This window comes from Callithrix jacchus, chromosome 10 (genome assembly GCF_049354715.1).
Source record: "Callithrix jacchus isolate 240 chromosome 10, calJac240_pri, whole genome shotgun sequence".
Classification (NCBI taxonomy): domain Eukaryota; kingdom Metazoa; phylum Chordata; class Mammalia; order Primates; family Cebidae; genus Callithrix; species Callithrix jacchus.
The window spans coordinates 114,384,048-114,398,232 of NC_133511.1; the positions used below are offsets into that span (position 1 = coordinate 114,384,048).

The 14,185-nt window shown below is 37.4% G+C and overlaps 2 protein-coding genes and 1 pseudogene across 2 annotated transcripts; 2 read left to right on the top strand and 1 right to left on the bottom strand.

The window, feature by feature from the left end:
• Positions 1-1,218: 1,218 nt before the first annotated feature.
• On the bottom strand, positions 1,219-2,280 carry LOC100410980 (olfactory receptor 5AP2-like). Its single transcript, XM_002755272.5, has one exon. The coding sequence runs from the start codon at positions 2,278-2,280 to the stop codon at positions 1,330-1,332; it is 951 nt and encodes a 316-aa protein (XP_002755318.2). The 3' UTR covers positions 1,219-1,329.
• Positions 2,281-2,875: 595 nt separating this feature from the next.
• On the top strand, positions 2,876-2,986 carry LOC118146045 (small nucleolar RNA U13; annotated as a pseudogene).
• A 6,082-nt stretch (positions 2,987-9,068) lies between these two features.
• Positions 9,069-13,762, top strand: LOC100386448 (olfactory receptor 5AR1). Its single transcript, XM_017978547.4, has 2 exons — positions 9,069-9,176; positions 12,186-13,762. The coding sequence occupies exon 2, from the start codon at positions 12,639-12,641 to the stop codon at positions 13,578-13,580; it is 942 nt and encodes a 313-aa protein (XP_017834036.3). The 5' UTR covers positions 9,069-9,176; positions 12,186-12,638; the 3' UTR covers positions 13,581-13,762.
• Positions 13,763-14,185: the final 423 nt, after the last annotated feature.

Below are 14,185 nucleotides of genomic sequence, written 5' to 3' on the forward strand. Positions count from 1 at the left end.
TTGAGAGTTTCCTCCTCACTACAATAAGCACTACAGATAGAATTTTCTTTGACAAATGTTCATTGAAAACTATGAACCCTTATGAGGAGCAAAGATAAAACGCTAAAGTACCTTGATTATTACCAAAAAAAAAAAATACAGAGATTAAGTCAAAGCTCAGTAAAATATTCCCCCATTATTGCTGTGATTTTCAAAATATCATAATACCTCATAAGACTTTTTCATTTCTTTTTTTTAGATGAAGTCACACTCTGTCACCCAGGCTAGAGTGCAGTGGCATGATGTCGGCTCGCTCATTGTAACTTCTGCCTCCCTGGTTCAATCAAATCTCCTGACTCAGCTTCCCAAGTAGCTGGATCTACCAGAGCATGCCACCACACCCGGCTAATTTTTTTGTATTTTTAGTAGAAACAGGGTTTCACCTTGTTAAACAGGATGGTGTCAATCTCCGGATCTTGTGATCCATGAGCCTCAGGCTCCCAAAGTGGTGGGATTACCAGCATGGGCCACCACGCCCGGCCTCCCCGTGTATCTTATTTGGTACTTCTTGACATATTTGTAAGTAGAGTAGTGTTATTATTTATTGTGAATGCTGTGTCACACTACGCAGATTTGCCTGTCAGGGTGAAGTTTTCATTTCCCTAGCTTCCAGGCATATAGGAAACTGACAGCTGACAGCTGATCTACACTCCAGGAATTTCCCCTGCTGAAGGGAATTACCTTGTCCAAGATAATACCCCTTCCCAGTGGGTGATCCATATCCAAAAACTGACTGCTGTGGAGATATAAAAACTTGTTCCTTTTTTTCTTAATTTGGGGCATCTCTGAAGGACATATCTGCTCCAGAACGCCATGGAAGAGTGGCTGAGTCTTCATCACAATAAAGCTCCTTCTATCCAATCCTGCTTCCCTCACTCTATAGATACTGTTTGTGAAAATACTCTCTGATAAACTTTCTGCATTAAAATGTCTGTCTGCCTCAGTCTGTTTTCGAAGAACCCAAAGACACCAATGCGTGTATAATAAAACTCAGACTAAGATAAGCTTAAGAATTAAATTAAAACTTAAGCCCAGATTAGCCAGTTCCAAGCGTTTTGATCCTTTTTCCAGGCCCAATCTTCATCTAGCGTATTAATGCATCAGAGGGACCCACGCACCTGGGTGTGTGTGTGTGTGTGTGTGTGTGTATACACGATACTAGGATACCAAAAAGTATACTTCATTTTAAATTATTTACTTTAACACAGAGAAATAGGTTAAATAATTGCGGAATATAATTAACATAAAAATGTATTTTCTTCTACATAACGAATGATGGGTAACATGTCTTTACAAGATGTGTTTCTGTAAGAACTTCTTTAGAGCCTCTTTTACATTCTTATTTTTTAAACTGTAGATGAGGGGATTTAGCATAGGGATTATTACTGTATAAAAGACAGAGACAACCTTGTCTTGCTCCATTGAGTAGCTAGATGTAGGGCGCAGGTACATGAAGAGAATTGTCCCAAAGAATATGGTGACAGCCATGAGGTGAGAGGTACACGTGGAGAAGGCTTTATGCCTGCCCTCTGGTGAAGGCATCTTCAAGATGGCAATGAAGATACACAGGTAGGAAATGAGGACAATCGTAACACAGCTGATGACATTAAAGCTGGAGAAAGCCATGATCACAATGCCATTGACTTGGGTATCGGAGCAGGAGAGTTTGAGCAGTGGTGGGCTGTCACAGTAAAAATGGTTGATCCTATTAGAGCCACAAAAGGACAATCTAAAAGTCATCCCTGTGTGTACGGTAGCATTTCCAAAGCCTGCTAGGAATGAGGTAGCTATCAGCAAGAAGCAAATTCTCCCAGACATGAGAACTGGGTAGAGCAGGGGGCTCCAAATGGCTGCATAGCGGTCGTATGCCATCATGGCCAACAGGAAGCATTCAGTCCCCAGGAAGGAGCCAAAGAAGTAGAACTGGGCAGCACAGCCATGAAAAGAAATGGCCTTATTCTCAGCCATGAGGTTCACCAGCATCTTGGGAGTGACAGAAGAAGAGTAAGAGGCATCCACAAAAGAGAGGCTACTGAGAAAGAAGTACATGGCGGTGTGCAGACGGAGATCAATCTTAATCAATACAATAATCCCCAAATTTCCCACCATCGTTGCCACATAGATTGACAGAAACAATGCAAAGAGGACCCCTTGTAGATCTGGATCATCAGAAAGTCCTAAGAGGAGAAACTCAGTCACTTCTGTTTGATTTCTGCTTCGAATCTCTATCATATGTCTCATCCTTTGAGCTGCAAGAAGACAGAAGATGCAAAGTGGAATTAGTCAGATGAATATGTGATGGAGCCATAATTTGTGTTTAGTTAAACATAAATTCTAACATAAGAGCAAAAAGTGAAAAGCATGTCAAAGGTGTGCTGGATTTGATGTCCAAGCAAAAGACTTGTATCTTAGTACTGGGTGTGCTGCCTACTGATGACTAAAGCAAGGGATTTAGTATCTATTAACTGTGGTCATTCCTAGAGTTGACTATTTATTGAATAATTAAAATAACTGATTCTTAAGATGTGACTGCCACAAATACTTGTGATAAATAAATCAATTTATATATTGACATACCCTCCAGACACGACATCTGGAGAAGGATAATAGAATGAATTCAGGCCACTGAAAATTCTTCTGCAGTACTAATAGAATGAATAAAAATATTGGAAGTTAACAAAATTAGTCAATAGTGCTAGACAAAAAAAATAGTTGGCAGGGCATGGTGGCTCACAACTGTAATCCCAGCACTTTGAGAGTCCAAGGCAAGGCAGATCACTTAAGCTCAAGAGTCCAAGACCAGCCTGGGCAATTTGAAAAAATCTCATCTCTACAAATTTTCTCTTTAAAAAAATAGCTTGAGTATGATGAATGGGTGCTCACACGCTTGTGTGAGATCCACCACCCTTGAATCTTGTTACAATATTAGCACATTACCCGTCTGATCTAAACTTGGAAATAACTTTTTATGAAATAAAATAATTTAAATAAATAAATAAAATAATAAAAAGAAAAAAAATGGCTGTACCTGGTAACTTGTGCCTGTGGTCTTAGCTACTCAGGAGTCTGAGGTGGGAGGATTGCTTGAGTTGGGGAGTTCAAGGCTGCAGTGAGCAGGAATTGTTCCACTGCACCACTCCAGCATCTGTGATAGAGCAATATCTTGTCTCAAAAAAGAAAGAAAAAGGAAGAAGGCAGGGAGGGAGGGAAAGAGAGAAAGAGGAAAGAAAGGAAGAAAGAAAGAAAGAAAGAAAGAAAGAAAGAAAGAAAGAAAGAAAGAAAGAGAGAGAGAAAGAAGAGAAGAAAGAAAGAAGAAAAGAAAGAAAGAGAGAAAGAAAGAAAGAAGAGAAGAGAAGAAAGAAAGAAGAAAGGGAAGGAAGAAAGAAAGAAAGAAAGAAAGAAAGAAAGAAAGAAAGAAAGAAAGAAAGAAAGAAAGAGAGAAAGAAAGAAAATTAAAGAAAAACGTAAACAGCTGAATTTCTTGGGTAGAGGAAGAACTTAAAAATTGTCTAGTCAAGGAAGAAAACATAGAGAATAATCCCACACAGCCAGTACAGTTCGAGCCCCATTCTGATTTCTCAGGATAAAGGTCTACAGAGAACAGAAGAGATTCAGTTAAATGGAACTTTTCCATAATTCAGTCCAATATTTAAAGCATCAGATTGTAAGAAGGAATAGGCATCCCTGATTAAAAAAAAAAAAAATGGCAGAAGTAGCCAAGGCAGTGAAAAAATCTCTAATACTCAGAATCACAAGTTCTCAAGAGACCCAGAAAACATCAGAGAAGCACATTCAACTTTTCAGTCACCCTACTGAATCAGGGAAATAATTTAATACCAAGTAATCAAAATGGAAATAAGAATCACCCTTTGCAAGGTGTAATGAAGATAAATATAAGACAAGAAAAGTAAAAGAAATAAGAAAGAAAATTCAGAATAGATGCCCAGACTAGATCTTTCAAATCAAAGTTTAAACACCACCAGTGGAATTCTTCTCCACTTTAACTCAAATCCCTCACCCCTTCCATGATCTCAGATTATTGACCAAAAGTTTAGACTTTACTAGGCTGTCAGTGTATAGCTCAGAAGGTAAGACAGAAGTAAATTCTTTACTATTCACAGAAGGAAGTTATTTGATACTGTCTAAATTAAAACATGGGGTCAGAGTGACCCAGTACCCCTGCTAATATTGAAGATAAGTAAGTTTCTGAAAACAGTGAGGGAAAGAGTGGGCAGGAGCTCGTTCTATTATCACGGACAGTGCCGTAGACAGAGCACCTGTTTATTCTGGGCTCTACCTAATCGTCATGGAGATAGGGGCTCAATATTCTGATCAATAATTAAAGTTGACATTTTAATAGAATTTCATAGCAATTTCAAAAAGTGTCATTGCACTCTTTATCTTATATAAGCCTTACCACAAATCAGTGAGAGGAATAATCAGGTAATATCCCAAGAGTATATGTAGTAACATCTTTTGTTAGGTGAGACCAGCAAAGTGTGGGGGTTTCTCAGCCAATCAGTGGTGAATCCTGAGCTACAATGTAGGTCTCTTGATGCTAATTTTTTTGCTGTCCTTCAACACCACATTGCCTCCATCTGTATTTCACTGGCATAGATGCATAGCCTAGGTCCTCTTCTTTGAAGTAAACTTCCTGTTTGAACTTCAAAGAACAGCATCTCTAGAAGAAATGAAAGAAAAAAATGAATAGATCTTTCTTCTCTCATTCTCAAACAGACAGTTTCTGTGAGAGTATTATTTTAACAGAAATAGTGCACAGAATAAAATGTCTTAGATGTGCTAAATGTGCAAATTAAGTAATGCTGAGTAAAATACAAGTATTGAAAAGTATGAAAATCTGTTGAGGATTTCTTACACTCTACGAGCACTTTATTAAGTGTTTTGCCAGTATACTTTATTTAAATTCTACGTAATAGGTGTTTAGCATCCCCTTTTTGCAGATGGGGAATGTAAGGTATAAAAGTTTAACTTGCCTGAGGTCTCTCTGGGCTCTCAAAGTTAGCCTAATAGAGTCTAGATGTATGCCCAGCCAATGTAACTTTCATTCTCTTAACATTTGAGGTTCTTTAGAATGGCCCTGTCAATAACAGACGTGAACACTGATACACAAAGCACTGAATATTGTAATCCTCAGACATTTACTAATTAAATAAAAAATAAAAATGTCATGTCTCTTAAAGAGAAAACATAGCTACAGTTGATGAAAATTGCTTTCTTAGAATTCGCATATATTAATCAGAAAGATAGCAAAATATTGTTTGTTTTACATCTTATTGTGTAAATAACATGCCTCGGTCTCCCCCTCTATTCTGACAAATATTGTTTCTCTTCTATGCAGTATTTCCCTAGGCCCTGCTGAGATATTTCAGTCAACTCTTTAGCCCAGAGATTCCTTAGCCAAAGATCAGGGCTCTCAATTTCTAAGAGTTTCTAAAAATAATACTAAAATTCATGAGATATTTCTTTTATTTAAAAGACCCTTAAAATAATCTTATTTATTGCTGCTTATATTTTTCCTAATGGCTTATACATTTTGTAGTAAAATAACACATACAGTATTTATTTAACATTCTTTTTTAGCCAGTCAGTGCTCTGGGAACTTTGTGTTGAGAAGTGATTGAGGAAATTAACAGGATTCTGAATTTTTCTCAATGACAGTAAGTTAAATGGACAGAACCCTTTATGCCTCTTGTCTTACCTTTAGTAACTGTTTGATTTCTATTTGATCCCTTTGCTTGCTCCTGTCCAATGCTTAAATTCACCAAAAGGACAGCAGACAAAAAGTAAGAGAAATCTTTTTTCTTGGAGGAAGCATTCACTCTAAGTCTCCCAAGGTTAGCAGGAGGTATAGCTGGAACAGACTCTATGGAAAACCTGTTAAAGAAGTAGGAAAGCTGAAACTGTTCACCCCTTCCTTTGATGTTACTCTGCATTCAGCATGAGTTGAGTCCTTCATTCCGTTACTTTCCCTTAAAGATAACATTGCAATATTTTATACCAGAGTAAAACACATTGCAGTATACAGAGTGTATCACTGGAGTGCAGCTGTCATATCAATTGCAGTTTATTTCAATGGTGGAGTCTCTAGAATTGACTCTCGAGTAAGCATCCTAACTTATATAAAATATGTTTCTTGTTATTTCATTTCCAGGGACTGTGTCTCTCATGTCACCTCATTGTTATCTGCTTATTTTTCCCCTCTGAAGCTAAGGAGATCACAGGTCTTTTTCATGTTTCTCTCCTTTACCCTTGGGACACCTGGGTCTAGCAGAGAATGCGTTTGAGTCCCATATTACTAACCACTGTGAATCATTTTTCTTCTGTCTCCGTGATAACTGGAGGTTTGCTCTCGGGAGAATCAACAGAATCCACAAAACAGCAGAGTAGCTCTACTGTGGCCCCGTCTTCTATACGTGTACCTGTCAGCAGTCGTGCTGCCTAGATAATGGTGAGGGAGGTAGAGAAAACAGGAAGCTCTTGGCTTGGAATCCTGACTTGGTGTCTGGCTGATTGTGTGACTTTGGGCATTTCACTAAACCTTTCTGTGCTGAATTATTAATTTTCTGATAGAATTGTCCATAGATAGCATTGCAATACCTTTTCTAATATCTACCTTATAGGGTGACTCTGGAGATAAAATAACAAATGTGAATTGCTGCATCCACTACATATAATAATTAATATGCATCAGAAAACACATGTATTTACGGGGGCACTTGACAAGCAGTACATACCCAGTAATTGTTAGAATGTAAAGAATTAATCACTGACAGTTAAGTTGCAATGAACCTTTACAAAGAACCAAGGGACCCCCAAAGGTCGATAACCAAGCCACAAGCATTTATTAACCAATAGAAGAAATGATGACTAATAAAGATGTGACTTTCAGTCTGGAGAGCTTATACATTAATATGAATCATGAATAATTGTGAAAACCTGTTCAGCCACCCTTTCTGTAGTCATAGAAAAAGAGACTGGACCAAGTGATAATAGCAATCATGCAGCAGCAGCAAAGAGTTTGTGAAAAAACATCCTTCTGTTTTAAGTATGGATACCACACAAACTGCAATAACAACTAATGACTTATTTTATGTGCTCTGGGCAAATTGGCAACCTCTGGAGTAGTATCTTGATGACAGTATCTTGATGTCCCCTACCACTGACCTCCTTGTGACATATGACCTTCCTTTCAACCTCCATCCATCCTCCATTGCACCAACCTTAATCTCACTTAAATCACCACAGTTTGTTCTCATGTAACAACTAATCTACACTTAATATCAGATGCCTACAACTTAAAGGCAATCTCAGTGGAGGTGATATTCTCTTTTGAGGACATCATGGAAATTTTTGGCTGTCACAATGACAGAGGGTTATACTGCAGAATCTAGTGAGTGAGAGGCAAAAATACAGAAAGACTGCAAGCTATAAGACAGTCCCAAACAACAAAAATTGCCCATTCCCCTTGGGATGATTAAGTATCCCGCTAGTTATAATGCACTTGAGAGCATTATCAATAGATGGGATTGCAATATCCTTTCTAATATCTACCTTATAGAGTGACTCTGGAGATAAAATAACAAACGTGAATTCTGCAGATAAAATAACAAATGTGAATTGCTGTATGCAATACATATAATAATTAATAATTGAGTTTCCTTCACTCTTAAACATTTTTCCCCACTCTCCAGAGTAAGAAATAGTTATTAGTAGCCAGGCACAGTGGCTCATTCCTGTTATCCCAATACTTTGGGAGGCCAAGGCAGGTAAGGAGGTGTGGAGTTTGATACCAGCCTGGCCAACATGGCAAAGCCCTGTCTCTACTAAAAATACAAAATTGGACAGGCATAGTGGTGTGCACCACTCACTCTACCACTCCATTATTACCTAAAATCTTGATATTCTGTGTCCCTGGCCACTGACATCCTTGTGCCATATAATCTTCCTTCCAACCACCATCCATACTCTAACTGTACAAACCTTAATCTCACTTAAACCATCACAGTTTGTTCTCATGTAACAACTAATTTATACCTCATATCGGATACCTATAATTTAAAGACCATCTCAGTGGAGGTGATTTCTTCCTGATCCTCTTCCTTTTCCCACCCTCCACCCTCATCAGGGTATGTTATTCCCCTCTATGGGTCCATGCGTTCTTATCATTTATCTCCCAGTTATAAGTGAGAACCTGTGGTATTTGGTTTTCTGTCCCTTAGTTTGCTAAGGAAAATGGCCTCCAGTTCACGGGAAATGACCAGACAGATCAGAAAGTTGATGGTGACAGGTATACAGAACTCTGAATAACTGCTTTTAAATTTACGCTTCTTTATTTTCTTCATAGATAAATCCTGGTTTCTCCAAGGAATTTCTATAAGACTTTGTTTGTAGTAGCTCTTTGTTGCCACTTGAAATTAGTTCTAATAAGCTTTACTGAGTTACAATTGATACACAGATAACTACACATATTTAATGTGTACGATTTAATGAGCTTAGACATAAGCAAACACCCATGATATCAACACCACAATCAAGGCAATATAAATATCTAATACCACTCAGGGTTTCCCTGTGTTGCTTTTACTTTTGTTTTAATTACAAATAACGTTGCATTTCTTTTTCTCTAAGCATTAGAGCAATACATATTTGCCGGTTCATAAAACATGGAAATAACATCCTCTTTCAATAGACTTTCAGGCATTAGCAAAAAGACTTTTCTCAACTACTCCCTAATTCTCCTTATGTAGGCATCTTTAGTTTGCACAAAACAGCCCATGCAGTGCTTCTTACCAACTCAATCATCACTAGAATGTCTTAAAAATTCCCCTGTGTTTCATTCTTTTATCATTAAAGTTGAAGGGGAAGAGAGTGAAATTCCTGGGAGGATCACAGTTCATCAAATCTTTTTGTTTCCTGTGAGTGCAGAAAGTATTTCATCATATTTCTTCTGGGAATTGTCTGTGACACTTAAATACCTCCTGCACACAGGAGCAAGGGTGGGATGAGCAAGTAGCTCAGACAGCAACCAGACTAATTCACCGTGTTTGGATTCTTCACGGAAAGTACATATGGTATAATCCATCAAAGAAGAGGAACACTCAGCCTCTCACCAACAGGTAGAAAGCAGGTCAGGTCATAGGTCTGAATGTAGAAAGAGATGTGACCTCTTGGGGTGGAGTACTATGTTGTCCAGCGTCTCTTTGCACATGGGTTCTGGTTGTCACAATGTCCCTGCTATTTTAGTATTTCAAAAAAAAGACAAAGACCATGAGTTGAGCATTTAGGATGTCTCATTACAAGTCTAAATTGAGAAAATGCTAGGAATGGAGGATTCTACAGAATTTGTATTCACCACGCCATCTGTATCACAGATAAGGAAGGTGCATCCAATGTAGCAATTTACTGAGATCAAACAATTGATTCTTTAAAAAGCATAGGACTGTAAACAGGGTCTCCAGATTCTTGCTCCACTATTCTTTTCACATGAACTTGAAAAAGCAAGTGATACATAGAAATCTTAAATACATTTTTTTCCTTTATTTACTTCCATAACAGAATACTTGTGCTGATCTTGTGTTAAATATTTGAATTTATTATTAACAACGGAATATGCTTATCTGCTGAATATTCTATCATTTCTTTTACAGTCTAATGGGCTGAACATTGGTGACATGGGACCAAAAAGAAAAGTGTAGAGGTTTTCTTTCCTTTTGTCTCAGTCAAGCTCAATTTTGAATATGACAGCCTTGTCTCTAAATATCATTTAATGGAATTGCTACAGAATTAAATCTACGTCTCCCTAAAAAGTTCGAGCAGTCCATGATACATCATTTCTATGTAATAGGCATGAAACATTTTTTCTAGGAATTATGAGGGCACCCTCATCTAGTGAATTAAAACATCAATACTTGCACACAGTGACCAATTGTACTAAGCACCTAATACATGATGTCACTAAATTCAGCACTTTATCTATATTCTAATAAATTTTTACAGAAATTTATTGAGGGAGCCATTATTAGCTTCAATGAGCAAATGAAGAATTATGACTCCAAGAAGCTGAGTCTTGTGTTGAAATAAGAAGTAGCAGATGGTAAAACCTGAAATTGTCTGTTCACTATAAATGAGAACAGACAGGATGCTTTACTGCTGGTGAAGCACCTTCCCATACACTACTTTATTTAACCAGAGCCTTGAATCTATAAGGGAGAAAAGAATTATTTTTTAATTACATTTTCCAATCTAATTAAATGGATTGACTGGCGCATATCCAGCTGTGGATTAGAGTCCTGACTCACAGTTCTTCTTACAAGGTTATTTCTTACCCTTTTAAATACTGCAATTTAGTATCTGCATTTTAATTAGTGTCTGAGTCTGTTTCCTCATCTATAAAAGTATAAGTATAGGCATTTTGGCTCATGCCTGTAATCCTAGCACTTTGGGAGGTAGAGGCAGTTGGATCACCTAAGGTCAGGAGTTCAAGACGAGCCTGGCCAACATAGTGAAACCCTGTCTCTTCTAAAAATACAAAACTTAGCCAGGTGTTATGGTGAGTGCCTGTAGTCCCAGCTACTTGAGAGGCTGAGGCAGGAAAATTACTTGAACCTAGGAGGTGGAGGTTGCTGCAGTGAGCCTAGATCACACCTCTGCACTCCACCCTGGGAGACACACTGAAACTTTGTCTTTAAAAAAAAAAAAAACAAGTATAAGTATAAGTTTGGCTAGATGGGTCCATTTTCAACAATAAGATCATTTTTTCTCTTGCTAAAGTTGAAGAACACGCTGACAAATGTTAGATAATTCTTTGTTTTTGTTTTATTCTTGTGGGTTCGTTTTAAATTCCTACATGAAGAAATAAAGGGAAAAAATGAATACAGCACCACATAGGGAATTGGTAGTCCCAAATTCAAGAATTGGTAGTACCAAATTCTGGTTCTGCAACTGACAGAATCAGCAAGTGACTTTGCCAACCCCTCAGCCTACCTTTTTATTTCCTCATCAATCTAGCCTATGAAAAGATCTCTGCATTCACATGTAGTGAGAAATAGCTGAACTAGAGTAGGGACAAGTGTTCTCTTCTTTTTTTGTAGCAACTTTATTCAGGTATAACTGATGTACAACAAATTAAGTATGTTTAAAGTATAAAGTTTGATATGTCTTAATATATGTATACACTCACAAAACCATTATCACCATGAAGATAGTAGATAAACCCATTACCCCCAAAGTTTCCTCATGCCTCTTGATACTCCCTCCCCTCCACTCCACCTGACACACACCTCTATCCAGGAGATCGTTGATCTTCCTCTTGTCAATATTAATTTTCTTACACTTTCTAGATTTTTATAAATCGAATCACACAAGGTATACTCTTTTTATTTGGCTGTTTTCTCTCAGTCTAATTATTTTGAGATTCATTCAACACATTGTTTGTATCAATAATCTGATTCTTTTGATCATTAAGTACAATTTCATTTTATGGACATACCCCAATTTATTTACTCTGCCACCCATGTATGGTTAGGATGTTTTCAGGGTTACTAAATGAGTTTACAAGAAACTACCAAGGTGTTTTCCAAAGTGGTTGTACTAGTTTACATTTCTACTAATAATGATGAAATTTCCAGTTACTCTATTTCCTTGTCAACTCTTGGTATACTTAGTCTTTTAAAAGTTTAATCATTAGTGTGTAATATTATTTGATTATGTTTTTAACTTATATTCTCCTAATGAATATTTGAGCAATTTTATGCATTTATTCGCCATTCAGCTATCTCCTTTGGTAAGTGAGCTTCTATTGAATTTTTGGGCCTATTCTTATAGGATTCTTTGATTTTTTATTATTAGGTATTAAAATCTCTTTGTATATTATGGATACAAGTTTTTAAAATCAGAAATATGCTTTTTTTTATTTTTCCTAGACAACACAGTAACTCTGGCTTTTTAAAATTATATTTTACTTTTTGTTAATATTTCTGACCTTCAGCTCCAAGTATTTCACTTTCTGTGTATGTGTGACTTGTTATACTTTGAGATTCTCGTGTCACCTATTTTCCTTTCTATGTCCACCTGTAATGAAAATTAAAGTTTATTCCTAATCTCCATTTATATTTGCTTTGTTTTAGAAAGAAGAAATACTCAACACTGTTCTTCTTTACTCATTAATAACACACACAATTGTACAGACTGAGTCAAACATCTGGTATCACGTGATGAATGACCCCAGAACACCAAGATCATTGGAGAAGCAGAACGTGTCATTCCCAAGAAGTTAACACTTCCTTCTGTTGTGAATGGGCACATGGAGAGGACACATCATCTAATTTAACAAAGCCATTTGAGTTATTCGGTCAGTCCTAGAATCTAATTACTGGAAAGATTTTTATGAATCATTCTAAACGAAACCTTCATTTATTGTAGAAATATATGTATATACATACAATAGATAAATAGATATATAGATATTTTGCAATATCTCTGGCATATAATTGCTTGTCTTTAGTTTGAATATTTTCAGTGGCTGTGAAATTACTACATCCATCAATAAACTAAATCTAGGCACACATACGCTTGATGCAATGGATAAAGAAAACCACTCAATGGTGACTGAGTTTATCATCATGGGCATCACCCAGGACCCTCAGCTGCAGATCATCTTCTTCGTGGTCTTCCTCATAGTTTACCTGGTCAATGTAGTGGGGAACGTTGGTATGATCATCCTTATTATAACAGACACTCAACTTCATACACCCATGTATTTTTTCCTATGCAACCTGTCTTTTGTTGACCTGGGCTACTCCTCAGCCATTGCCCCCAGGATGCTGGCTGACTTCCTAAAAAAGTACAAAGTTATCTCCTTTTCCAGCTGTGCCACCCAGTTTGCCTTCTTTGTAGGTTTTGTAGATGCTGAGTGCTATGTCCTGGCAGCCATGGCCTATGATCGTTTTGTGGCCATCTGTCGACCCCTCCACTACAGCACCTTCATGTCCAAGCGGGTCTGCTTGGCTCTCATGCTGGGCTCTTACCTGGCTGGTCTAGTGAGTTTAGTAGCCCACACTACCCTCACCTTCAGCCTGAGTTACTGCGGTTCCAATATCATCAACCATTTCTTCTGTGAAATCCCACCACTCTTGGCCCTTTCTTGCTCAGACACCTACCTCAGTGAGATCTTGCTCTTCAGTCTGTGTGGCTTCATTGAATTCAGCACCATCCTCGTCATCTTCATCTCCTATATCTTTATCCTCATTGCAATTATCAGAATGCATTCAGCTGAAGGCCGCCTTAAGGCTTTCTCCACCTGCGGGTCTCACCTTACTGGTGTCACCCTCTTCTATGGCACAGTCATGTTTATGTACCTGAGGCCAACATCCAGCTACTCCCTGGGCCAAGACAAGTGGGCCTCTGTGTTCTACACAATTATCATCCCCATGTTGAATCCCCTGATCTACAGTTTGCGGAACAAGGATGTGAAAGCTGCTTTCAAAAAACTAATTGAAAAAATATATAATAACACAAAATGAAAATCTGTTTTTGTCATAGGTAAATGATAGTAGTGGAGAAAGATAGGAAATGCAAATAAGTTTTTGATAAACACCAAAGTTATCTTCTTGCTAAGTAAATATTACATTCTGAAGGGTGGTCTCTAATCCTTAACTCTACAATCTGAAAGAAATATAAATTAAATTAGTATTTTTGAAAGACATACTGAAAGATGCATTTGTTTCTTATTTAAAGTTGGTTTACACATTAATTAGAAATTGGGGCAGAACTTGATAGAAGAAAGAAATACCCAATCACTCTGAAGCATTCTTTTTTTCCCTAGGGTCATGAGAAATGCCCGGTCCGAATGTTGAAATTTCTTTTACTCTCAAAAGAAGTCAGAGAAAATGTAGTTAAAAACAGGTAGAATGGGGCTGTTGTAAGGGACAATATAACTCAGTCTGAGATCTTTACTTACATGTATTTACCAAAATATTTTAAGTGCTATGTATGTGCCAGGTTCTAGAGGGCATAAACATATGACTTTTTTGCCCACAAGGAGTTTGTTGTGCTTTCAGTGTCTGTATTGTCTCTCTGAATCTGCTGCCACCAGTAACTAAATCATTAACTATGCAAAGTCCAAAGA

Coding starts and splice junctions, on each gene's coding strand:
- LOC100410980 (XM_002755272.5), bottom strand. CDS start 2,280: ATGAGACATATGATAGAGATTCGAAGCAGAAATCAAACAGAAGTGACT.
- LOC100386448 (XM_017978547.4), top strand. CDS start 12,639: ATGGATAAAGAAAACCACTCAATGGTGACTGAGTTTATCATCATGGGC.